This window comes from Physeter macrocephalus, chromosome 3 (assembly GCF_002837175.3).
Source record: "Physeter macrocephalus isolate SW-GA chromosome 3, ASM283717v5, whole genome shotgun sequence".
Lineage (NCBI taxonomy): Eukaryota > Metazoa > Chordata > Mammalia > Artiodactyla > Physeteridae > Physeter > Physeter macrocephalus.
Window position 1 is genome coordinate 23,759,331 of NC_041216.1, and position 26,651 is coordinate 23,785,981.

The 26,651-nt window shown below is 51.3% G+C and overlaps 1 protein-coding gene across 1 annotated transcript in view; it reads left to right on the top strand.

Moving 5' to 3' along the window:
- The window catches only part of DISP3 (dispatched RND transporter family member 3), a 34,203-nt gene that overhangs the window by 1,673 nt on the left and 5,879 nt on the right, over nt 1-26,651 (top strand). The window contains exons 2-15 of the mRNA XM_007129735.3: nt 339-558; nt 10,559-10,695; nt 11,624-11,758; nt 12,181-12,341; nt 13,808-13,947; nt 15,793-15,941; nt 16,172-16,333; nt 17,239-17,400; nt 19,301-19,414; nt 21,319-21,455; nt 22,624-22,808; nt 24,660-24,790; nt 24,873-25,045; nt 26,033-26,159. Of these exons, the coding sequence (XP_007129797.2) occupies nt 339-558; nt 10,559-10,695; nt 11,624-11,758; nt 12,181-12,341; nt 13,808-13,947; nt 15,793-15,941; nt 16,172-16,333; nt 17,239-17,400; nt 19,301-19,414; nt 21,319-21,455; nt 22,624-22,808; nt 24,660-24,790; nt 24,873-25,045; nt 26,033-26,159 (2,133 nt within the window). The remainder of the gene's footprint in view (nt 1-338; nt 559-10,558; nt 10,696-11,623; nt 11,759-12,180; nt 12,342-13,807; nt 13,948-15,792; nt 15,942-16,171; nt 16,334-17,238; nt 17,401-19,300; nt 19,415-21,318; nt 21,456-22,623; nt 22,809-24,659; nt 24,791-24,872; nt 25,046-26,032; nt 26,160-26,651) is intronic.

Below are 26,651 nucleotides of genomic sequence, written 5' to 3' on the forward strand. Positions count from 1 at the left end.
GCGGGGTTCTAAGCAGATGGAGGCGGGACTGGGATGGGAAGGAGTTACAGGACTGCAGAGACTGAGCCTTGGAATTAGGTGAGGTTCAAACTTAAATGAAGGTGTAAACTTAGTGGGAGCCGCCTGAGCATATCTGGGGGGCTGCTCCCCTTGGACAGCTGTGATTTCTCTAAACCATCCGTTCTATTAGAGACAGTTGGAGGTAGCCCAAGCTGGGACAGTTTTCCATTTCCTTAGAAAGGGGGTGAGGTGTTGAGGAGGGCAGGATGACCCTGATGGAGGGTTGTTGGGAGCTGACCCACTGAGCTCCTTGGACCCCTTGACCTCTGCCCCTGCAGGCTCCCTAGAGCTGGCCATGACTCACCCGGAGTTCTACTGGTATGTGGACGAGGGCCTCTCTGCAGAAAACCTCAAGAGCTCCCTCCTGCGCAGCGAGATCCTCTTTGGAGCACCCCTGCCCAACTACTACTCGGTGGACGATCGCTGGGAGGAGCAGCGGGCTAAGTTTCAGAGCTTTGTGGTCACCTATGTGGCCATGCTGGCCAAGCAGTCCACTAGGTAGGCAGTCCAGCTGCACCCGGTGTGTGCTTGGCCTGTCCTTGTTTGTACCAGGGAAGGGCTGTATTAGCGTAGGGAATTGGTTTCCAGGTGGTTCTTTTCTCATAAACCCCAGATCCCCTTACCTGCAACCTTTTCCCTAGGAGATCTTTCTTTTTAGATCAGGGGCAGAGCCAGATACATCCTTATCATTACTCTGACAGATGAAAGGACGCTTTTCCTGATCAGTGCTGATGGTTTAGTGAACATGACAGCTTTGGAGGAACTTCTGCCCTGGAGGTCTTTGGTATTGATTTTCTCCTGAGGTGGTGCTAGAAGGCTTTCTGGAAAGAGTATTGACCAGGGCCTAAGGAGTTCCTCTCTGCTTCTACTATCCAGGGAGATAGTGGGCAAGTCACTTCACTTCTCTGGGCCTCTGATACTGGTAAAACGGGGATGATGACTCCTGCTACCCTTCTGCAGTCATTAGGAGGAGACGAACTAAGAGATGTGAAAGAGCTTTGGGGCAGTGGGTGCTTTGATCGTCCTCCAGCCCTTGGGATGTGTGTCTGAGAATACAACTGGGCCTCTCCCCACCAGGAAAGAGCATTGGATAGCTCATCTGTCAGTCCTGCAGGGCAATAACTCCAGTGCCTCTTGGTCTTCTGCCCTGACAAGTCAGCCCCTGGCACAGGAGGAATGGATCTGACTGAAATACCCTCATTCCTTTATTGAGCAACTACTGTAATAATCAGAGCTAACATTTATTGAGTGCTTACCCTGTGCCACACACTGTTTTGAGCCCCTTATACACACCATCTAACTTAATTCTTACACCAGCCCAGTGAGGGAGGTGCTGTTAAGATTATCCCCATCCTACAGTCGAGGAAACTGAGGCACAGTACAATTACGTAAGCTGGCCAAAACTTTAAGGCTTGTAAGTGGTGGAATGGGATTAAAACCCAGGGTTTCTAATTCAGAGCCCTCGCCCTGTGTGTTTTTACAGCAGTTGCTGTGTTAAGAGTCTTCTCCCAGTCCTGCTTCATTGCCAGGCAAACCCCTGTTCATCCACTGAGATCCAGCCTGGACAACTTTTACTTGAGGCCTCATTAAATGACCACCCTACCTATTTCCACAGTCCCTTTCCTTCTCCATAGGGAGGCAGGAAAGAGCATACACAGGCTTTGGAGTCAGATATATCCGGGGTCAGATCCCAGCTACTCCACCTAATTGTGGGAGATTCAGCGAGCTCTTTCACCTCTGAGCCACAATTTCATCAGTGCTTGTCACTCTGTATTTTAGTCTGTTAATTCCTTGTCACTCAAAGTACAACTGTTACATCAGCATCACCTGGGGACTTGTTAGAAATGCAGAATATCAGGGCCTTTCCCAGACCTACGGGCTTTGCAGGTGACTTGTTTGGATATTAAAGTCTGAGAAAGTTCTGGTTTAATTATTTCTCAGTAGAGTGTGAGTTTGTTGAGGACTGAGATTGCTCCTGCTTCCTTTCTGTAGGCCTGGCCCCTAGCGCAGTATCAGGAATATCTTACTAGGGATTTGTCTGGGGAATGAATGAATGGATAGATGGATGATGGATGGATGGATGGGTGGATGGGTGGATAGATGGGTGGGTGGATTGGAGGTAACTCAGGGAAAAGTACTTGGCTGGGTTGGGAATCTGGGAGGGGCTCGCTGTAGGGGGATCTTCAAGGTTTTAGATACCAACAGTTACCTCTGCTTAATATGTTCAGCTGCTGAGACAAAACCCCTGTCCTGGGTAAAAAGAAAACTCCTCCCCTTACCATCTCCCCAGAGCTTCATAGCAGTGGTGACAACCAGGGCCCCTGTAGACTTGACTTTAGTGCCTTCTTTTGGATTAATAAAATCTTTTTTATCAGTCTATTATTGGTTACCCAAGAGATGGCAACATGCACTTTGACTTATTCCAAAGAATAATACAAATTATCACTTTTACTACTTCCCTGATAATACCAGAATCCTAGAACTCATTCATTGCCTTTACACCCCTTCAGCCTTTTGCATTTTTGTTGCATGCATTTTAATTCTATATACATTTTAAACCTCATAAGACATTGCATTATTATTTTACTGAGTCAGAATCCATGTATATTTACTCACATATTTACATTTTCTGTTGCTCTTCATTACTTTCTACAATTTCATGTTTCCCTCTGGGATCATATTCCTTGTATCTGAAGAACTCTCTTTAGTATTTTTTTTTTTTTTTTTTTTTTTAGTGCAGGTCTGCTGGTGATAAATTCTCTATTTTGTTTGCTTAGAAGGCATCTTTATTTTACTTTAATTTTTTTTTTTTTTTTTTTGTGGTACGCGGACCTCTCACTGCTGTGGCCTCTCCCGTTGTGGAGCACGGGCTCCGGACGCGCAGGCTCAGCGGCCATGGCTCATGGGCCCAGCCGCTCCGCGGCATGTGGGACCTTCCTGGACCGGGGCACGAACCCGTGTCCCCTGCATCGGCAGGCGGACTCTCAACCACTGCGCCACCAGGGAAGCCCTACTTTAATTTTTGAAGTGTACTTCTGCTGGTATAGAATTAGAAATTTGCAGTTATTTTCCTTTAATACTTTAAAGGTGTCAATCCATTGGGTAATGACTGCCATCATTTTTGGGGGGAAAAGTCAGCTGTAAATCTTCTTGTTGCCTCTTTGAATGATTGTCTTTTTATCTCTGGCTGCTTTTAAGATTTCTATTTGTTTTTGGTTTCAACAGTCTTACTATGATGTATGTCAGCATGGTTTTCTTTGTATTTGTTCTGCTTGAGGTGCACAGAGCTTCTTGAATCTGTGGGTTGATAACTTTCATCAGTTTTAGGAATTTCCTGGCTATTATGTCTTCAAATATTGCTTCTACCTCAGTCTCTGTCCCCTCTCCTTTAAGGATTCTAATGACACAAATGTTAGATATTTTCAGAGTCCCATGTGTTTTCTTTTTTTTAATGAATATGGTAGTAAGAGGTGGGAGCTCTAAAGGTAAGCTGAAGAGTCTGGGTAATTGGCATGCTGCTGTCTTTATTTTTTAATTTAATTAAAAATTTTTAATACAGTTTTTAAGGTTACACTCCATTTACAGTTATTGCAAAATATTGGCTATATTCCCCGTGTTGTACAATACATCCCTGTAGCCTAACTTACACGAGTTCCATGTGTTTTCAATGCTCTTTTCCAGGCTTTTCTTTTCTTTCTTTTCTTTCCATGTTTTGATTTAGATATTCCAATTCACTGATCCTGTCTTCTGTTGTATCTAATCTGCCATTTAATGTCTATTGAGATTTCAATGTTAATGTTATGTTTTTCTGTTGAGAATTTCCAATGATTCTTTATTATAGATCTAAATCTCTGGTGAAATTTTTCATTGTTTAATTTATTTTGTCCATATTCTCCTCTGTGTTCTTAAGCATATTAAGTTATTAGGTTATTATGGATAACTTGTGGATTTGTTTCTGTGGTCTGTTCTTTCACTTGGTTTTTGGTCATGTGTTCCTGCCTGTGAGTATGCCTGGTAATTTACTGAGTGATGAACATTATATATAAAAACATAGAGGTCCAGATGATGTTATTTCTTCCAGAGAAAGTTTATCCTTCCCTCCACTAGGCAGGTGGAGTTGTGACTGATCACCTTAAATAGTCAGCAGTTACACAAAGTCAAGGCAGGTTTGCAGTACTGACGATTCTCAGCCTACCTCTAGTTTGCCCTTGGTTCTCTAAGATGTTCAACTGAGAGCCTGGAGTATTCTGCAGAGCCCCGTCCCCTGACAGGTTTCAGACCCTAATTTTTGTCTCTCAAAACTGCTAAAAATACCTCTACTCTGGTTTTTCAGAGCCTTTCTGCTTAAGTTTGTAGCTTCATACTCCACACGGCCCCCGTATTTGGCAGAAGTGCTAAGGAAGAAACTGGCTTTATGCTATGCTGGTCTGCAAGTCTCTGCCCAAAGCTCTGCTAGTTTTTCTGACTCCCTGCCTAGATTTTTAGCCTCATGCCTGTGTTCAGAATCAGCAAATACCTCTAGGGTAAACACAGCTGTAGAAGGGAAGCTTACCTTTTGTAGGTTCTTTGCTTTCTGGAGTCTTAGCCCTGTAGTTCTCATTGCTTCAGAAAGTCTCTAATGTCATTAAACAGATGATTTCTCAATTTTATCTGACTTTTTAGTAGTTCTAGGCAAGAATATTGTTCTTGCATGAGCTATTCCTTTCCACTTGAGAGTAAAAGTTTGGGCCCGTGTCTTTTTATAGCCAGTAACTAAGACAGGACCTGGAACCTAGAAGGCATTCTATAAAAGCTATACAAATGAATGAATGAATAAACAATTGATTGAACTTTCAGTTTTCTACTCTAATGAAAGATCAATTAATCCAGTTAGTTCAACAAAGTAGATAATCCAAAGATCTTTCCTACTTGGTTTTTAAATGTCCTGTTTGGTTTTTTAAACAGCTTTATTGAGGTATAATTGATATACAGCCAGTTGCATATACTTAAAGTTTACAATTTGATTAGTTTTGACCCATGTATACACCATGAAACCTTCACCACAATCAAGATAATGAAGAGACCCATCACCCTCAGAAGTTTATTCATGTCCCCTTGATAATCACTCCATCCTGCCTCACCTTGTCTTCCCACTGCCACCCCAGGACCACTTTCTGTTTTTTATCACTGTATACTCATTTTCATTTTCTAGAGTTTTATATACATGGCATCATATAGTATGCACAATTTTGATTGCTCTCTTTCACTCAGCCTAATTATTTTGAATTGTATCCATGTTGTTGCATGTGTAGATGGTTTATTCTTTTTAAATGCTGAGTAGTATCCATTGTGTGGAGATGCCACCTTTTGTTCATCCACTCACCTGTTTATGGGTATTTGGGTTGTTTCCAGGTTTGGCTATTGCAGATCGAGCTGCTATGAACAAGCCTGTGTGTGAACAAGTGCTTTCATATGTCTTAGATAAATACTTAGGAGTGAAATGACTAGATCATATGGTAGGTGTGTGTTTAACTTTTTAAGAAACTGCCAAATTGTTTTCCAGATTGGTTGTACCATTTTGCATTCCCACCCAGTGTATAAGAATTCCAGTTCCTCCACAACCTCTCTAACACTTGGTATGGTCAGTGTAAAAAATTTTAGCCATTCTACTAGGTGTGTGGTGATATCTCATTGCAATTTGAATTTGAATTTCCCTAATTACCGGTGATGTTCACATGCTTATTTGACATCCATTTATCTTCATTGGTGACTATTTAGATCTTTTGATCACTTTAAAACTGGTTTTACATTTAGATCTGTGATATTCCATTTTTAATTAATCTTTGTATATGGTGCAAGGCATACACTATAAACACTTTGTATATATTGTAACATGCCGATATTTATTTATTATTTTTATATGACTATCCAGTTGTTCCAGCATCATTTGTTGAAAAGATCATTCTTTCTTCACTGAATTGCCTTTGCATCTTGGACAAAAATGTTTTGTCCGTATATATGTGAGTCTGTTTCTGGATGCTCTGTTCTGTTCCATTGATCTATTTTTTATTTGCACACCAGTATTACACTGTCTTGATTATGGCAGCTTTATACCATGTCTTGTCCAAGTGTTAGTCTTCCAGCTTTGTTGTTCTTTTTCAAAGTTGTTTTAGTTATTCTAGGTCCTTTGCATTTCCCTATGGATTTTAGAATCAGCTTGTCCATTTCTCCAAATAAAAGTCTGCTGGGATCTTGATTATGATTGTGTCAGATACACAGATCAATTTGAGGGGAACTGACATCTTAACAATATTAGTCTTATGACTAATGAATGTGGTGTATATGATGTCTTTTGTCAGATTTATCCCTATTTCGTATTCTTATGCTATTGTAAATGGTATTTTAAAAAAAATTTCATTTGGCAATTGTTAGTTGCTAGTATATAGAAATATAATTGACTTCGGGTCCTGCAACCTTGCTAAGCTCCCTTATAAGTTCTAGAAGAGTTTTGGTAGATTACATTTGATTTTCCACATAGTTAATTATGGCTTTCGCTAATAAAGACGGTTTTACTTCTTGCTTTCCAATTTGGATGCCTTCTATTTCTTTCTCTTGCCTGAGTGCACTGGCTAGAACATCCAGTACAATGTTGAATAAGTGATGAGAATGGACAACCCTGTATTATCCCTGACCAAAGTATGTAGGTTTTTTGTAGATGTCCTTTATCAGGTTAAGGAAGTTCTCTTCTATTCCTAATTTGCTGGTGTCTTTTTTTTTTAATCAGTAAGGTATATTCAGTTCTCTCAAATGTTTTTTCTGCATCTAGAGAGAGATCATACAGTATTTCTTTTTTAGTTTAATATGGTGAATTACATTGATTGAGTTTTTAATTTTAAACCATCCTTGCATTCTTAGGATAAATCCCCCTTGGTCCTCATATATCATCCTTTTTATATAGTGTTAAACTCTATTTGTATTCTTTGTTCATTGGTATATGTTCATGATGGATACTAGGCTGTAGTTTTCTTGTAATATCTCTGTTTGATTTTGGTATCAAAATGTTTTACAGAATGAGGTGGACAGTATTCTCCTCTCCTCAGCTGTCTGGAGAGTTTGTATAGAACTGGTATTATTCTTCCTTAAATGTTTGATGGAATTCACCAATGAAACTGTCTGGATCTGGAGTTTTCTTTATGGGAAGGTTTTAACTACAAATTCAATTCTTAAATATACATATAGGGCTATTAAAGTTATTTCTATATTCTTGCACAAGCTTTGGTAGTATATTTCATGAAATTTGTCCATTTCATTTAAATTGTCAAATGAAATTGTCAAACTGTCAAATGGCATTTCATTAAAATGTCAAAGTGATTCATAATATTCCCTTATTATCTTTGAATATTTATAAAAACTGTAGTGATGTCCCTTCTTTCATGTGTGTTTTCTCTCCTTTTTTCGTGGTCAGTCTGGCTAGAAGTTTATCAATTTTATTGATCTTCTCAAAGAACTAGCTTTTGGTTTCATTGATTTTTCTTTAGTATCTTTCTGTTTGTTTATTTATATATTTATATATTTATGCTCTGATCTTCATTATTTCCTTTCTTACACCTACTTTATATATAATTTTCTCTTGTTCTTCTTTCTTGCAGTAGAAGCTAAGGTCATTGATTTGAAAGCTTTCTCCTTTTCTAATATACGTGTTTATTGCTATAAAATTACCTTTGAGCATTGCTTTAGCTCATCTCACACATTTTGATATATGCTTTCATTTTTATTCAATTCAGAAAACTTTCAATTTTCCCTTTTGATCTCTTCTTTGACCCTTGTATTATTTAAAAATGTGTTAGTCTCCAAATATTTATGAATTTCCCAGAGAGTGTTTTGTTGCTAATTTTGAATTTAATTCTATCATGATCAGAGAACATGCTTTGTATGACTTAAGTTATTCTAAATTTATTGAGTTTTGTTTTATGGTCCAGAGTATGGTCTGTCTTGCTAAATGTTCCCTGTCCACTTGAATGTATATTTTGCTGTTGTTTGGTGGGGTATTCTATAAATGTCAATTAAGTCAAGTTGGTTGATTATGTTGTTCAAGTCTTCTATATCCTTACTGATCTTCTGTCTAATTGTTCTAGCAATCATTGAGAAAAGAGGTTTTGAAATGTTCAACTGTAATTGCAGGTTTGTCTTTCTTTTTTCATTTCTATCAGTTTTTGCTTCAAGTATTTTAAAGCTCTGTTGTTAGGTCCAAAGCATGTAGTATTGTTGTATTATTTTAATGAGCTGAGCCCTTTATCATTTTTAAATTACTTTCTTTATCCCTAGTAATATTCTTTGCTCTGAAATTGATTTCATTTGTTATTAATGTAACCACTCCAGCTTTCTTTTGATTCATGTCAGCGTGGTATATTTTTTTCTGCACTTTTGTTTTTAACCATTTGTGTCTATATTTAAAGTGAGTTTCTTGTAGGCAGCTGGGTCTTGATTTTTTTAAATCTAATCTGACTGTCTCTGCCTTTTAATTGGGGTGTTTAGACCATTTACAGTTAATGCATTGTTACTATGGTTAGACTTAAGACTATTTTATTTTATTCTCTTTGTCCCATATATTCTGAGTTCCCTTTTTCCTCTCTTCTGCCTTCTTTTAGACTGAGAATTTTTTATTATTCCATTTTATTTCCTTTGTTGTTTTTTTAGCTATAAATATTTAGTTTAGTGGTTGCTTCAAGGTTTATAGTATACATCCTTAAATTATCAGTATATCTTCAAATGATGTTAAAGCACTTCATGTATAGTGTATACTATATATGAATAGTATACCGCCATTTCCTTCTTCCTGGCCTTTATGCTATTGTTGTCATATATTTTATTTTCATATATGTTATAAACCCCATACCACATTATTATTATTGCTGTTTAAAAGGTCAGTTATCTTTTTAAAAGATTTACATAAGAATAAGAAAATTTTGTACATTTATTCATGTTGTTAGCATTTTCAGTCCTTTTTATTCCTTTGTGTAGATGTATATTTCCATCTGTAATCATTTTCCTTCTGCCTGAAGGACTTCCTTTAACATCTCTTGTAGTGCAGGTGTACTGCAGATGAATTCTTTCAGCTTTTTAAAAAATTTATTTATTTTTGGCTGTGTTGGGTCTTAGTTGCTGTGTGCGGACTTTCTCTAGTTGTGGCGAGTGAGGGCTCTTCTTCATTGAGGTGCGCAGGGTTCTCATTGCAGTGGCTTCTCTTGTTGCAGAGCACAGGCTCTAGGTGTGCAGGCTTCAGTAGTTATGGCATGCAGACTCAGTAGTTGTGGCTCCCGGGCTCTAGAGTGCAGGCTCAGTAGTTGTGGCGCATGGGCTTAGCTGCTCCACGGCATGTGGGATCTTCCAGGACCAGGGCTCGAACCTGTGTCCCCTGCATTGGCAGGCGGATTCTTAACCACTTTGCCACCAGGGAAGCCCCCTTTCAGGTAACCACTTTGCCACCGGGGAAGCCCCCTTTCAGGTTTTGTATACTGAAAAAGTCTTTATTTTGCCTTTGTTTTTGAAATATATTTTTCAAGATGTAGAATTCTGGGTATAGAATTCTGGGTTGACTTTTTCCCCAGTTGGTAAAGGACCTTGCCCCATCGTCTTCTCATTTGCGTTGTTTCTGAAGAGAAATCTGCTGTCATCCTTATTTTTGTTCCTCTGTGTGTAATGCATCTTTTTCCTCAGGCTGCTTTTAAGATTTTATCTTGGTCACTGATTTTGAGCAATTTGATTATGATGTGAATTGTTGTTGTTTTGTTCATGGTTTTGGGGGGCTTAAGGTCCATTGCTTGAGCCTTTTGAATCAATGGGTTTATAGTTTTCATCAAGTTTGGAAAACTTTCAGCCTCTTTTGAGAAGTCACTAACCCATATATTAGGCTGCAGTGAAGCCTGGAAACTCTCTCAAGCCAGTAAGTCAGGGGAAGCATAGGGTCCATTTTGTTTCTCACCTGTCAGAGATCACCATTCTTTGTTATCTCATGTCTCATGTATTTTCTTACGTTTTCATTAGTTTCACTGGGAAGGTAAACCTAGATTTCATCTTGTTACTCCATCTTGGCCAGAAGCAGATCTCACTCCTGTTTGTATTTTAAAACTCAGCTTGACCGGCTTGGTTAAGTTTTTCTCATTAAGAATAACTGCTGTTAAATGGGCACTAGCGGTGTAAAACAGTATCTGGAAGCTGGTTTGAATTTAGAATTTTGCTGTGAATAATCGAGAATTGGAAGATGACATAGAATTTGGCTATAATTGATTATTATTTGTGTAGAGCAGTGGTCTCAACCTCACTGATAATTCAGTCCCATCCCAGACATTCTGATTTCATTTGTCTAGAGATGGCCTGGACATCAGGATTTTTGGAAGTCCCCCAGGTGATCATAATGTACAGCCAAGGTAAAGAGACACTGGTGAGATGGATGCCTCCCAGTCCTCCTCTATCTCTGATCCACTCCATCTTTCCTCTCTCTGTGTCCTCCCTTCTTCAGCAAAGTGCAGGTTCTGTATGGGGGGACGGATCTCTTTGATTATGAGGTTCGCAGAACCTTCAACAATGACATGCTCCTGGCCTTCATCAGCAGCAGCTGCATTGCCGCCCTCGTCTACATTCTCACCTCCTGCTCAGGTAGGGTTTCTTCAAAAGCCCCGCGTGGAGCCAGCCCCTTCTCTTCTTCCAGTGTGCTTCTCTCTGGACAAAGCCTTCCTGCTCAGGAATGCCAGAAATGGTCTTGAATCCGCTATGTCAGAACTGGTGGGGGGAGGGGTGCTCAGACCTCACCTTCTAACCCCAGGCAGGTAGACTGAGGTTCAGAGGCAGGTTGGGCCATGCCCAAGGGCCCCCATCCCCATGACCTCCCACAGTTGAACCTTTTTCCCTTTGACCATCTTTTTCTTGCCGATAAACTTGCTGATAAGTTTTGGGGAGTCTGGAGTATTGGACACCTTATGAATTATTCTGTAGCCTGTTCTATAGTCCCAGTCAGCTGCCCTTAGTCCCCCAGCTTACTTTTCCACCACCATCTCCCCATATACCCTAGCTGCTTCTTTTCTGTGTATACAGTAGGTACTCTCTGTTGCGCAAGTGAATGAGAGATTGGTCATACCTTCAAAAATGGAAAAGACATTCATTCATCCATGTAACGGATATTAATTGGGCACCAACTCTGTGCCAGATGCTCTAAGGTGCCAGGGATCCAGACACATGGTGACCGTCACAGACACACTTTCTACCCCCATGGAACCTCTAGTCTACTGGGGTGACAGATGTAAATATATAATAATTCCCCACTAGCACTTGAGACAAGTTCTGCAAAGCTGAGGGCCCATAAACAACTTGACTTACTCAAAAATGGCTTCATTTGCCACTCAGTCCTCCTGCCCAGCCCCTTCTCTGGGTGCAGAAAACTGTGCTGGGTTCAGACGGGGTGGTAGAGGTACTCCCTGGGGTTGGGGGTGTGTGAGGCAGGACCCAGGAGGGGCCAGGGACACTGAAGAGGTGTGTTCCTCTGGGTCCCCCGACTCTATCCGTCCACTGTGCCTCTTGCCCTGCCCAGTGTTCCTGTCCTTCTTCGGAATTGCCAGCATCGGCCTCAGCTGCCTGGTGGCACTCTTCCTGTACCATGTGGTCTTTGGTATCCAGTACTTGGGCATCCTCAATGGGGTGGCTGCCTTTGTGATAGTGGGCATTGGTGAGTTGCCTCTGTTGCCATGGTAATGGGCCTTGGGAACTTGGGAACTCTGTCCCCAAAAGGGCCTTCTTCCAGGAGGCAAAGCCTGGCTTCCATGGGGGCTCCAAAAAGTCCCCTTTCAGACCTCGGAGCCCTGGAATTGCGGTGGTGGGTGGGTAAAACATGAGTGGTGGGTGATCCTTGGCATACGATGGGTGGAGCCCCCGGGGGGTGGAAGGAATGGGTAGCTATTCTGGGTGGAGGTTAAGAACGGTGGGAAGGGGGCTAAGATTTGGAGGGAAGGGCCTGGTTCTGGTGGGGGTGGGGCTCGGAGCAAGGAGCGTGGAGGGCGGGGCTTGGGTTCCTGGCCCAGGCTGGGTCTGACCACGGACACAGCAGAGTGACCCTGAGCCCTGCGGGTGGGCCCGGGGCCCCTCCCATAGGCGTGGACGACGTCTTTGTGTTCGTCAACACCTACCGCCAGGCCACCCACCTGGAAGACCCGCAGCTGCGGATGATCCATACCATCCAGACGGCGGGCAAGGCCACCTTCTTCACCTCCCTGACCACGGCTGCCGCCTATGCAGCTAACGTCTTCTCCCAGGTGGGAGCCTGCCCCCCCCGCCCTGCACCTGACCTCCCTGTCCCTCCCGTGCACGCCTGGCCCCTGGTCTCTGCTCTTCCTACCCGCCCCTTCTCTTGGGGCCACGCAGCCTCTGCCTCAAGGTTCCTGCCACGTCCCTAGAGTCCATTTTCTTCTCATTAAAAAAAAAATTTTTTAATGGCGTATAGCTGATTTACTGTGTTGTGTTAGTTGCTGGGGTACAGCAAAGTGAATCAGTTATACATTTACATATATCCACTCTTTTTTAGATTCTTTTCCCATATAGGCCGTTACAGAGTATTGAGTAGAGTTCCCTGTGCTCTACAGTAGGTCCTTATTAGTTATCTGTCTTATATATAGTAGTGTATATGTGTCACTCCCAATTTACCCCTCCCCCGCTGAGAGTCCATTTTTGCTACTAATCATCATTACCAGAACTTAACAAATGGGAGAATAATAATACAAATAGTGTTTCTTATTGATGCTCGTTAATGATAATCCAACCTCTGTCCTGAAGGGCGTTTGGCAGTTTCCAAAGGTCCCCCAGCTGGTAAGTGGTGAGCCTGCCCGTGTCTCCTGACCGGGGTCCAGGGCCCTTTCCACCCACTGGCTTCACACCACACGGTCATTCCTCACACTCACTTTTCTCTCGCTGACGCCACGCTCCTTCACGTCTGAGTGGGGCTCAGGAGAAGGATCTTAGGCCAGGTCCTTGGTGCCAACAGAGCCTGTAGGACAGTGAGCCTGCCTGAACCTGAGAGGTTTTATGACCTGGGCTGAGGATCCCGTCTAGAAACCACTAGGTGCTTTGGGATTCTCCAGGCCTTCCTAGAGAACCACATCCAGAAAACAGGCAGAGCTGGGTTCACATCCCACCTCTGCCATTTTCTGGCTGTGTGACCTTCAGCAGGTCGTTTAACCTCTCTGAGCCTCGCTTTCCTCATGTGTGGATCATCAGGGACTGACATGAGGTGATTGTGAAAGTGTTTCACAAACAGTGAAGGCCTGTCTGCTTGTTGGCTCCAGTTCCTCCTGACTGCCACACCCTGTGCAGCTCCCTGTGACCCTGTGCAGGGAGCACACCCAGCCTCCCTATTGCCAACACAGCAGCTTTCCCTCCCTCCCCCCTCGCTGACACGTGGCCGGCTCCAACAGGGCATGTCTTCCTCTGTCCTTCATGTAATGACAGTTATGGAGCGCTTGCTCTGTGCTGAGCGCTGTTCCAGGCAGAGGGCTGCAGTGTGGACCAGAGGTGGGACTCTTCCTCCTCTGCCCTGCCCCTGGCACCAGCCCGGCCCTCTGACGTCCTCCTAGGCCAGTGCCTCTGTTCCAGCAGCCCCGGCCTCCTCATCCTGCCTCAGTCTGAGGGTGGTCGGGGGTCCTGAGTGCCTCGCTGCAGAGCCCCCAGGCTCCCTGGGCTCCAGGCCTGATAGTCCCACATCCCCCCTCTACTTCCCCATTGCCAGATCCCGGCCATCCACGACTTCGGCCTGTTCATGTCTCTCATCGTGTCCTGCTGCTGGCTGGCTGTGCTCTTCACCATGCCTGCTGCCCTGGGCATCTGGAGCCTTTATATGGCACCGCTGGAGAGTGCCTGCCAGACCAGGTGAGCCAGGCAGGGGGTCGTGTCCTCCTCTCACAGAATATCCATAGCAGGCCCTTGGGGGGCCATTCAGCGCACCCTCCTATCTCCCAAGAGCCTGGTGATTCACCACTGAGCACCTTCTGTATGCCCAGTCCTATGCTGGGCATTACTGGGGGAGCAGAGGAAGAAGAGAATCCTGTCCAGTGGTTACATCTGATCACCTACTATGTGCCAGGAAGTGGGCAATGAGCTTTTGTACGAGATCTTACGGCCACCCTCCCCAAGGACCCTGGCAGCTGGGTCCTCTTATTTCACCCATTTTATAGACAAGGAAACAGAGGCTTGGGGCAGTTGGGCAACTTTCTCAAGGTTACCCATTTAGTAGGCGGTGGAGCTGAGATTTAGACCACGTAATCTGACTCCGGATCCCATGCTCTTAGCCGCCACGTTAAATGTCCTCAAGGTTCTCATCTTGGGGGAGGAACAACATTTAGGTGTGGTGAGTGGTGTGCAGAGTTGAATGGATCAGCCCAGAGCCGCTGCTGAAGGTCTAGGGGTTGGGGTCTCGTGGTCCAGGTGGTCGGCGGCGGGGGGGGGGGGGGGGGCATGTTTACATCATAATATTAGACTAAGCTCCTTTAGACCTGTAGAGAAAAAGTTATGTGTCATACCTCACTGGAGAAGCAATAACTCCAGATAAACTTATCCCAGAAAAGGAAGGTCCTTTCCAGCACTCTAAGTCACCATCTATCATTTTCCACGGTGTTTGATACCTCCTACCTTCAAGTCCTTATTTTGGGGGGGACAGTGACCAAATGGAATCCAGCCCGGGTGGCTGCCTGGGTTGGGAGTCCTGAGGAATGATGGAGGGTCTGGGCTTGGGGCGGGCCATGCCAGGGCGGGACTGTCAGGGGTCCATGACAGTGTCCACCTGACCATGGTGAGCCGAGGAGGGGCAGCAAGGAGCTCAGACTCGGGCCCGGGATGCACTCCCCAGCTCTCCCCCACACGCCCCCTGCTTCAGGGCCACCATGTATGGTGGTACGGGTTGTGCACTGGACAAGGGCATCTGGCTGAGGCACAGCGGTCTGCACTACAGACGTTCAGATTTGACTATTTCTATGACAGTTTTGTGACATAGAAGCAGAGTGTCTTGGGTAAAGGGCTCCTTGTTTCTAATCTCTACGGAGACACCAACTAAGCCCGCCCTGTCCCGCCCCCCAGTCTGGGGCAGTGGGCGCAGCAGTCTTCCCAGTCCTGGGCTCCAGCCTCAGCCTCTTTGCCTGGCGGCTGCGGACCCTTGAACGTGTTACCTAACCTCTCTGCATCTCAGCTTCCTGTTCTATAAAATGGGTACACGTAACCCCGTGAGGATTAATGAGAGAACCTTACTCACTGCCTGGCGTGTAGTATTCCTGGCACATTCACCGTGTGCATTGGTCGTGTCCCCAGTCCCTAGGGGGAGCCTTGTCTCCCTCACATTCACTCCAGCCGAGGCCTCAGCTACGTCCTCAGCCCAGGCCCGCTTCCCCGTCCTCCTGGTGTCAGGGCCCTGGGCACACGACGGGGGAGACGTGATTCCCCTGCTTTGGTCACCTTGACGCTTGGGCGGCTGCGAGTCATTGTCCCCTCTCCCTGGGTAATGGCTGCTGTCACCATCTGGGTCCCCAGAGGAAGAGTGGCACCCAAGGGCCCCAGGGGAGATGGCGCTAGAGAGAACTCAGGTGCGGGCTCCTGGAAACCTGTGATGCGTGTCCTGTGTGAGCTGTCAGCAGCGGTGTGATACCTGGGTTCACATGTAGCCGGGAGCCTCCCCCCGTTCCCTGGACACCCAGGACTCACCCCCTCCTCCCACTGTCTCCACAGCTGCCACCAGAAGTGCGGCTGCAAGAGCTCCCTGCACTTCCCCGGGGACGTGTTTGCTCCTGCTGAGCGGGCTGGGGGCAGCCCTGCTCAGGGCCCCATGCCCTACCTGGATGATGACATCCCCTTGCTCAATGTGGAGGAGGAGCCAGGTGAGAGCTGGTGCGGGCCTGTCCCGCTGAGCCTGCCAGGACCCGGGGGCTGCCTCGGCCAGGGGAGGTAGCCCCTGGCGAGCTGGTATGAGGACAGGCTGGTCCTGAGGCGGGGGCAGGACGAGATCCCCATCGAGCGTTTGGGCTTCCCTGGAGAGGGCAGGGACCAGGGTGGGCTCTGACCCACTTCTGGGCCAGCCGTCTGACAGGCCGCTGCTCTGCCCCGGCAGTGTCGCTGGAGCTGGGAGACGCGTCCCTGGTGTCTGTGCCCCCCAAGGGCCTGCAGCCGGCCCCCGATGGGGGCAGCCGGGGGCAGCTCATCGCCCAGCTGCAGGAGCTGCTGCACCACTGGGTCCTGTGGTCGGCCGTCAAGAGCCGTTGGGTGATTGTGGGTAAGTGGGCTCTCTCCACTCTCCTTGCCCCCATCTTGCAGCTTCTCCCAGTGCCTAAGGCGTGGGGGACAGACCCCACCCCATGCAAAGAACGTGCAGGCATTAGGAGCCCGCCCCTGTTCCCCAAATGAGCTAGAGGTCAGAAACCTGGGCTGGCGTCCCTCGCTCTCTCGGAGCTTTACCCCCTTCCTGCGTAGAATAAAGCTGGTTCCGCGATAGCTGTTGCTTATTGAGCACCTACTATGTGCCAGTCATGAGGCTGGGCAGCAGAGCAGAGCGCCCAGTGCTTGGGCTCTGGATTTAGACCAGCTTGGCTAAGTTGGAATCCTAATTCTGCAGTGTACTAGCAGTGTCACCTTGACTGTGCCGGTTAGTCTGAGCCTCCGTTTCCTGTCCTCTAAGTGAGGATAAGAAGAGTATCTATCTACGAAGGCAGTTGTGAGGAAAGCCACAGTGTATGTAAAGAACTTAGCCCAGTGCAAGGCATGTAGTAAGTGCTCAATGAAAGTTAAGTGCTACTATTATTATTATTATCATCACTGACTGTATTTAGGTCTGTGTAAGATCAGGTGGATATGCTGGCTGTTTATAAACTGTTAAGGGCTCTAAGATGGCGGCTGGTTCTCGTCCAGGAATGTGAGCTTATAGCTTATAGTCTGACCACCAACGACACATGTAACAACCGGCCCCTACCTCCAAGGGACGGATCGCTAGCAGCCTCACCCACAGGCTGGCACGCTGGGCCTTTGCCTGCTGCCTTGGGATACCCCCCCTTCCCCCTCCCGTCCCCATAGAGGGAGCAGCTCTTTCCCAGAGCTCTGGAAGCCCCGGCTGTGAATGCCCCCACCCCATCCCACCCCACCCCCGGCCCCAGCCCTGCCTAGCGCGGCATCCTTTCCTCGCAGGGCTCTTTGTCTCCGTCCTCATCCTGTCCCTGGTGTTCGCCAGCCGGCTCCGCCCTGCCAGCCGGGCCCCGCTGCTCTTCCGGCCGGATACCAACATCCAGGTGCTGCTGGACCTCAAGTACAACTTGAGCGCCGAGGGCATCTCCTGCATCACCTGTTCCGGTGAGGGTTTCCTGCCAGGGTGTCCCCTGTGGGCCCCTGCCCCTTTTGGAGTCCACGTGTCTTTGGAGAGATGTGAGATCCAGGCCCCCCATCCCAGTATGACCTCAGGCAAATCACTCCACCTCTAAGCCTCAGTGTTTTCACGTTTCATTAAACGAATACTTCCTGGGTGCCAGCTGTGCTGGTGCTGGGGAGGCCGCAGTGGGCAGGACAGGCTTCTCGAGCTCAGGGAGTTCATTCCACTGCTGGGGCAGGCCATATAATAGTAGATCTGAGCTGTGGTGGAGTAAAAGGAGGGTGCCCGGGGAGCTCAGCATCGTGGAAGGCTTCTTCCTGGAGGAGGGAATGTCTAAGGCAAGACTTAGCCTGCCTGGGTGTGGGGGAGGGAGGGAAGGAGTTGGCCAAGCTGGGAGAGGAGAGGAGGGGAGCACGGGAGTGGGAAAGACCAGGGCCAAGACTGATGGAGGTAGTTGCGGGAGCTAAGGCTAGCCAGATGCGCTGGGCCAGGGCCTGCTGGGGTACAGTGAGGAGTCTGGATTGTATTGTAATTGGCACTGGAAGCTAGTGGAGGGCTTTAAGCAGAGAAGGGCCAGCTGCCGTGTGGTCGGAGGGCCAGCGTGGAGCGTGGCTGGGTGCCCAGGTGGGAGTCTCGTGCAGTCACCTAGACAAGAGACAGTGGGGGCTGGAGCCGGTGTGGCTGACGGTGACAGTGAAGACAAGAGGTTTTTAGGAGGTGAAACCCACAGGACTTGGTGGCGGAGCGCGTGCCGGGCATGAGCTAAGAGGTGAGATAAAGATGTCTGCTTGCCTTAGAGTTAGTCTGATCCAGGCTCTCGTCTACAGAGGGGAGCCTGAGGTTGGAGGTGGGGCGGGGGAAGTCGACCCAAGGTCATACAGCTTTGCCGGGTGGTTAGAAACCAAATGAGAAGACGCTTGGGTGAGTGCTTCCAGCTCCTGGGGGAAGACCCACTGACTGCTGTAATTGCCTTCATGTAATTAGGGTGGGGTTCAGATTAACCTGGCCTTCCCCTCGGTAAATGGCATTAGCCAAGTGCATGATGATTGGCTGCAGCTCAGAGAGGTGCCCGAGGAGCCCCTCCTTAATTGGCCACGTCCCTGCTCCTCTCCCACCTGCCTGGGCATCGAATTTCGCTCCAATGTCACTGCCGCTGCAAGGCCTCCCACCATCCCTCAGGGCCTGTCTGCTCCCACTTCACAGATGGACAAACCCTGAGATGATCCCGAAGTTCCTGGAAACATCTGGAGAAGGGCCAGGACCCCAGCCAGAGTCCAGCCCCAGCCCCTTGTATCTCTTAGCCTCTGAACTGCCTCTTAAAGGGGCCCTTCAGGCTGTAGCAAAAAAGATTTTCGGCTTTAGGGGCAGACGAGACCCATCCTGATGGGGCTCTGCCTCTCACTTCCCCTGAAGGTCCTGTAACCTCCCTGAACCTCTGCTTGCTTGGGGCAAAACAGGAGGTCTCCCCTGTCTCTGATAGTCGATAACATGCCATTTCTAATTATTCCTATTTATCAAGAATTCATCACAAGCCAGACACGTTGCTAAGCACATGAGATGCAGCATCCCCTTTTGTCCCTCTGGAGGGTACCCATTTGACAGAGGAGGGAAGGGAGGCGTGGTGAGGGTGAGTAGGGTAAGCCGCGAGTGTCTTTCTCTGGATGGGGCTGTGGCAGCTTCCTTTCCTTTGCCTTAAGATTCTTGTAAATTCAGCATTTGGCCTTTCTTCAGTTCCATCTAGTTTCTTTCAGACCCCTGATACCATCCCTTTCCCAAGCTGAGGGCCCTGGGGCCCATGGCCGCCAGGTCGTCTCTGTCCCAGCCTTGGCCGGGCCCAGCCAGAGAGGCCCTGCTGTCTGACACGGTGCCGGGGGTGGGGGGTAGGTCTGTTCCAGGAGAAGCCCCACAGCCTGCAGAACAACATCCGGACGTCCCTGGAGAAGAAGAAGCGGGGCTCTGGGGTGTCTTGGGCCGGCCGGCCTGAGGCCGCCCTACAGGGTCAGTGGGGAGTGTGCACTGGCCGGGTGGGGCCGTGGGAGGTCCTGGTACCAGGGTGCAGGGGCCCTGTGGGGAGAGCACATTAAATCCATGGTTTGATTCTCCTTTGGGAGCAAAAGCCTGTGTTCTTGGGTCACCGTGCAAGGGTCGGTGCGGGGGTGAACCTGGGCCCTTGCCCGTCGTGCCACCCGCTCTCTTCAGCCAGAGCGGGGCGATCCCTTCCTGCCACCAACCGGCCTGGCTTGTGGTGCACTGTGAACCTGCTTTGTGTGCCAAATCCATCCTGAGTGTCTGGGGGAGGGCAGGGGCGTCCTGAACACTGGAGGCTGGCTTATCCCTGCTGGGGTCTCCATCACATGTGGGATGCCAGGATGCATGTGGGAATAAACCCCCCACGTGGGGCAGTTCTGCGTGTCCTTGTCACCACACGGCCATCGTCACCCCTCTGTGCCCACCGTCGTCACCAGCAACACAGCCACAACGTTCACGCCATGCCTGGGGCATCGTTATTGGCGTCACTTCCACTACCCTAGTCCCTTCTGGCACGTCACACCATGGCTCCCGCCATCACTGTCATTCCCTCTACCTGTGCCGCCACCCCATCCAGTGTCCAGCCCCACCTCCCCCTCGATCTATGCCTCCACCCCATCCAGTGTCCAGCCCCACCTCCCCCTCCATCTATCCACCCCATCCAGTGGCCACCGCCACCTCCCCCTCCATCTATACCTCCACCCCATCCAGTGTCCACCGCCACCTCCCCCTCCATCTATGCCTCCACCCCATCCAGTGGCCACCGCCACCTCCCCCTCCATCTATGCCTCCACCCCATCCAGTGGCCACCGCCACCTCCCCCTCCATCTATACCTCCACCCCATCCAGTGTCCACCGCCACCTCCCCCTCCATCTATGCCTCCACCCCATCCAGTGGCCACCGCCACCTCCCCCTCCATCTATGCCTCCACCCCATCCAGTGGCCACCGCCACCTCCCCCTCCATCTATACCTCCACCCCATCCAGTGTCCACCGCCACCTCCCCCTCCATCTATGCCTCCACCCCATCCAGTGGCCACCGCCACCTCCCCCTCCATCTATGCCTCCACCCCATCCAGTGGCCACCGCCACCTCCCCCTCCATCTATACCTCCACCCCATCCAGTGTCCACCGCCACCTCCCCCTCCATCTATGCCTCCACCCCATCCAGTGGCCACCGCCACCTCCCCCTCCATCTATGCCTCCACCCCATCCAGTGGCCACCGCCACCTCCCCCTCCATCTATACCTCCACCCCATCCAGTGTCCACCGCCACCTCCCCCTCCATCTATGCCTCCACCCCATCCAGTGGCCACCGCCACCTCCCCCTCCATCTATGCCTCCACCCCATCCAGTGGCCACCGCCACCTCCCCCTCCATCTATGCCTCCACCCCATCCAGTGGCCACCGCCACCTCCCCCTCCATCTATGCCTCCACCCCATCCAGTGGCCACCGCCACCTCCCCCTCCATCTATGCCTCCACCCCATCCAGTGGCCACCGCCACCTCCCCCTCCATCTATGCCTCCACCCCATCCAGTGGCCACCGCCACCTCCCCCTCCATCTATACCTCCACCCCATCCAGTGTCCACCGCCACCTCCCCCTCCATCTATGCCTCCACCCCATCCAGTGGCCACCGCCACCTCCCCCTCCATCTATACCTCCACCCTATCCAGTGGCCACCACCAACAACCCGTCCCCCATCATTGCCATGGGCTCGGTCCGGTAGAGAGGAACAGAGCCACCATTCAGAGATGACCGCAAGGTCAGGCTCAGCTCCTCAGTCAACAGAGCCGAGGCTGGGCTGTCGCAGGGTTGGGGGAAGCCAGTCGAGGTCGTTGTCCCTCCTCCTCCACCCCTCGTTTGTCCCTAGACTCCCCAGGCACTGTGTACGTCTCCAAGGTGAAGAGCAAAGGCCACCCGGCTGTCTACAGGTTCTCCCTCAACGCCAGCCTGCCTGGCCCTTGGCAGACCGTGTCCTCTGGGGACGGGGAGGTGCCCTCCTTCCAGGTGAGCCTGGCTGTCGTTAAGTGAGCTGCCCCTACCAGGGGAGGGGGCCCTCAATGCCACACTGGTGGGCACTGGCCACATGGGGGTGGGGGCAGGGCCTGCGAGGATGGAGCTGCTCCAGGCAGGTGAGGACCCTCTCCCACCGTCAGCCAGGCCTGCAGCAGGGACCTGCAGAGTGGTGAGAGCACGGTCTGCCGAGTCAGCCAGGCCTGGGTTCGAGTCCTGGCTCTGCCATTTATAACCTGTATGTCTTTGGGAAGATTATGTAATCTCTCTGAGCCTCAGTTTCCTCATCTGTGATACGGGGACATGAAAGGTCCCAGCCAGGGATGTTGGAGGTACATGAGGCGAGGCCTGTGCGTTCTGTAACATCCGGAACGTAGTAAGTGCCCAGTAAAATGCGAGCTGTTAGTTAGATTGTTGTTCTCAGCCGTCTGTTCTAGCGCCCCAGAAAAGGGGCTCCCAGGGCCAACCCAGGCCTCTGATTTTTCCCTCTCAAGAATCATTTGTGTTTCTTTAACGTGTTCCACCTCCAGGCTGACAGTTACACATGTCAGCTCATTTGTTCGGGGTTTATATTTCCATTCGAAAGGTGGGGTGTGTGAGGCGTTCCCTGGCTCTGACCTTTGCACTGCGGTTCTCACTGCCTGGAGGGCTTTCCTTCCAGCTGCATGCGTGGCTCGCTCCCCGTTCAGAACTCAGCCTAAATGTCACCTCCTCCTAGGACCCTATCCTGGCTATCCTTATCAGTTTGGCCTCCTCTTCCACTGCCCCATTCATCCTGTGCCTTATCGTCCTAATATTTAATTCAAGGCCCTTAAAAGAGTCTGAAACCATCGTAATTGGCAGCTCCAGGAGGGCAGGGACCAAGCCCGTCTGGCTCCCAGCCGTATCCTCAGAGCCCAGCTCAGGGCCTGGCTTGGAGTAGATCCTCAGTTGAAGGAAGGACTGAGGCTCAGAGAGGTAGGAAGGATTTGCTCCGTCTTTAAACTTGAACCCAGGCCTCCTGCGCCTCTGCCCGGGGCTCTAGCCCCTGACTCTGGGGGCTGGAATGGGGGCAGGGGGCGGGGAACGCTCCAAGGAGGGAGGGGACCGAGCCTGAGGCTGGACCCAGGCCAAGGCAGCCTCCCAGAGTCACCTGTCTTGTCTCTGTCAATCCACTGCTTAGGTGTATAGAGCGCCTTTTGGTAACTTCACCAAGAAGCTGACTGCTTGTATGTCTACAGTAGGGCTGCTCCAGGCGGCGAGCCCCTCCGGCAAGTGGATGGTGACGACCTTGGCCTGCGACACCAAGCGGGGCTGGAAGTTTGACTTCAGCTTCTACGTGGCCGCCAAGGAGCAGCAGTACAGCCGGTAACAGGGCCTTGCAGATAAGTTGGCTTCCACCAGCCCGGCCCACTCGTTTGCCCCTCTCGCCACACCTTTGCGAACCCCCTGTCCGTTTCGACCCATCTGTTCAGATGTTTCTCGCCCGGGACTGGGGACTGGGGGACACCAAGACGCCAGGCCCGCAGTTCTCTCCCCCACCTGCTGCCTTCCCTCTGGACGGCTCCCGCGGGAGGCGCAGCGGCTGTCTGGCCCCTCAGCACGCCAAGCGGTTCCCAACTCGGAGCCTTTGCATCTGCTATTCCCTGGGCCTAGGATGCTTTTCCCTAGCTCCTGCTGGGATTGACTTGTTCTCAAGATTCAGGTCCTCACCCAGATGTCTACCCACCCCCAGCAAGGTTTCCCTGACCAGACGGCCCTCCCCGGCGAAAATAGCCACACCCGCCTCTCCCCATACATCACCCCGCTGCTCTCTTTCTGGCTTCTACCACCACCTGGGATCATGCTGACCTACTAGTTTATTACCTGTCCTTGCTCAGGAGCACGCAGGCATCCTGCCTGAGCAGCTTACTGTTCTGTGCTGTATCCCCTCACCTAGTGCTGTGTAGCGGGTGCTCAGGAAACACTTGCTGAGTGAATGAATGAATGAATGAATGAATGAATGAGTGCACTCTGCATTCCTCTCCAAGGCACTATCCACACTCTCAACACCTACAGTTAATTCAGAAAAAAATTATTTAACGTTCCCCCTCCCTCAGACTATAAGGTGATGGGAGAGAGCCCGTGTCTGTTGTCTTTACCTCCTGTATACGCACGCCCTACCTAGTGCCTGGCGTGAAGTAAGTGCCCGTGAACGCCTAACGATCAACTGCACCCTGTGCCTCGGGGCTCTCTGAGCCAGCTGGGGCCATCTTTTCCCAGGCTCCCCCCGCCACGTTCCGACCATTGAGGCTGTGTCAGCCGAGGGCCTGTCTCTCATCCATTCATTCATGTAACATTGAGCACCGACTGTGAACGGGCACGGGGCTAGTGCTGGGGGTGGGAAACCAGACAGAGGTGACCCCTGCCCTCGGGAGACGGCAGCTAATAAGTCAAGCACCGTGTCGTTACAAATTACGATGCGTGCTCGGAAAGGAAGAGCCCACCGCTGCTGTAGTCCAGAGAGCAGCAGCGCGGGGCCTGCACTGGTGACACCGGGGGCCCATGGTCTCTGACAGGGCCTGGCCTCAGGACATTGAGCGCCCGCACGAGGCTGATGCTTGGGACAGGAGGACGACCGAGATGGGCTCACTGGGCCCTTCTGGCCTGGCACGCCTCGGCTCGGGGGATGAGGGGCTCCCTCTGTCTCCCCTCCGGGGTCGGGCTCACGCTGCACATATGCGGTAGCCACTGGGGTCAGGCTGCCTGGCTGAGCTTAGAACATTCTAGAAAGAGCCTTGAGCTACATCCAGTCCAGTGGTGAATAAGCTAACCGTGGAATCCTTTCTTCAGACAGACTCTTGAGGCTCTGTCCCTGTTCAGATTAAAGTGGGGCGGGGGGCTTCTGAGCACCGACCCCCAAGCCTAGCCCCGGGGCCCCCTTGAGGACCGTTTGGAAGCTGCTGGTCTCTTCCACCCCTCCTGCCACAGTCGAGGAGACACATGCAGAGAGGGGAAGTGCCTTGGGCAGGACCACGGGGTGGGCCTCGGCGGGGCCGGGACTAGAACAGGGGTCCACACCCCAGGCCTGAACCTAAGATTAAGTCCCTGTGCGGGGGGAGCCCGAGTCCGTCCCCTGCGCTCTTCCAGCCCCTGCACATGGCCGCCTGTGCCTCTCCTCCCCCACTGCTCCGGGCCCTCCTGGCCTCAGTCCTGGCCTCGCCTCCTTTGCCCCCACAGGAAGCTGTACTTTGCCCAGTCCCACAGGCCCCCTTTCCACGGGCGTGTGTGTGCGGCCCCTCCTGGCTGCCTGCTCGGCTCCAGCCCCGATGGGCCGACCAAAGGCTTCTTCTACGTGCCCAGCGAGAAAGGTACACGCGGGGCGGGGAGGCCGCGGCGGGGCCTTGGGAGGCTGGGCCCCGCCTTCCCATACAGCTGTGACTCCCTCCGCAGCGCCCAAGGCCCGCCCCTCTGCCACCTTCGGCTTCAACCCCTGCGTGAACACGGGCTGCGGGAAGCCGGCGGTGCGGCCGCTCGTGGACACGGGGGCCATGGTCTTCGTGGTCTTTGGCATCGTCGGCATCAACCGCACGCGGCAGGTGGACAACCATGTCATCGGAGACCCGGTACGCGTGCCCACGTTGGGCAGGTGCCAGAGGGCCCGGGCCACACCAGGCTTGCAAGCTAGCGCCAGCCCGGGGCCCGCCGGCCCGGCTCCGCACACCCCCTCTCGGCTCCTTGGCTGCTCACCTGGCCCACGGGCTCCGCTACGCGGCACCATCTCTCTTGGGCACTGAGCAGCGTGGAGCTCTTAGAATCGCCCAGGAATCTGGGTACAGTGGGGCCTGAGCCAGCGGCCCCGCATCATTAGGGGTGGAACGGAGGAGAGGGCGGTACAGGCGTGCAAAGCCTCCCTGCCCTCCTCCTCCTGCACGGGGCCCTCCCTGGGCCCACAGCCCTTGCTGCGTGCCTCGGCCATGGGGCCCTCACTCGGGGTGGTCTCCCCGCCTTGTACATGTTTGTGCCAGGGCTGGGCTCTTGGGCGTTGGAGGGGAGAGGAGCTGACACGGAGGTGTGACTAGGTCTGGCACTTGGCGGGTACTGAGGCGTGGTGGGAAGGACCGCGGACGTCGGTACCCTTGGTCGTGACCCCTGCCTTGGGAAGTCAGCCTGGCTGGGCGTACAGGGTTTCAGACAGAAAGTAATTCGGGAGCCAGGTGGGGTCAGAGGACATCTGTCCAGTCTGGACCGGGAGTCCGCCGGTGTTCCGAGGAGGGGTGGGGAGGCAGGGAGGAGAGGAGGCCGACGCCGGAGGACAGGTGGGACTCGGCTGTGCCGAGCGAGAGGGGAAGGCAGGGAGCCCAGGTGAGCGCGTTGTGAGTAAGATCACGGAGGGGGCGCTGAGGGGGCCCGTGCGGGCGGGCAGAGGTGCTGCCGGGGGCAGGGCAGAGCAGGCTCGGGCAGGGCCGCGGGTGACCAGGCAGAGGGCTCCAAGTGCTGGCGACGACGGTAGCAGGAGCTGCCGGAGGTTCCTCCCCGGGGTGGGGGGGGGGCCCAGGAATGAGTTCCCGACTCACTGAGCAGTCGCGCCGGCTTGTGTCTCCTTGGGAAAGGGCAGCGTCATCTACGACAGCAGCTTTGACCTCTTCAAAGAAATCGGGCACCTGTGTCGCCTCTGCAAGGCCATCGCGGGGAACTCGGAGCTGGTGAAGCCTGGCGGGGCCCAGTGCCTGCCCTCAGGTGCGTGCGGGGGACCCGAAGGTGGACAGCCCCGAGGGCGCGTGTGCCTGGCGTGAGGGCGTCTGCAGCCGTGTGTCCAAGCTTATGCGTGTCCACACTAGGGTGGGGGGCGTGCGAATCTTCCAGATGAGAGCCGGCTCGTGCCTAAAGGGGAAACCGGCGCAGAGCCGCACGGGCGTGGGGAGGTGCGCGGTGTGCAGGGCGCACCTGCAGGAGGAGCTTTTCCAAAACTGGGGGCGAGGCCGGGGGCCGGCCCAGATAATAACCTGGGTCAGGCCGGGGCTCTTCCTGAGAAGGCACAAGATGTCGGTTTCTGCCCTGACGGCTAACGGGTGTTGTAGGTTTCCCGATGGCATTGCCAGTGGTTCCAGACACTTTTTAAACTAGGAGGTTGGGGGAAGGGCGCGTGCCCCTTGCATACACACCCGGATGGGTAAGTACACACGCGCAGGCAGGATGGGGGGACGAGGTGCTCCCTTCCCGGGTCCCCGC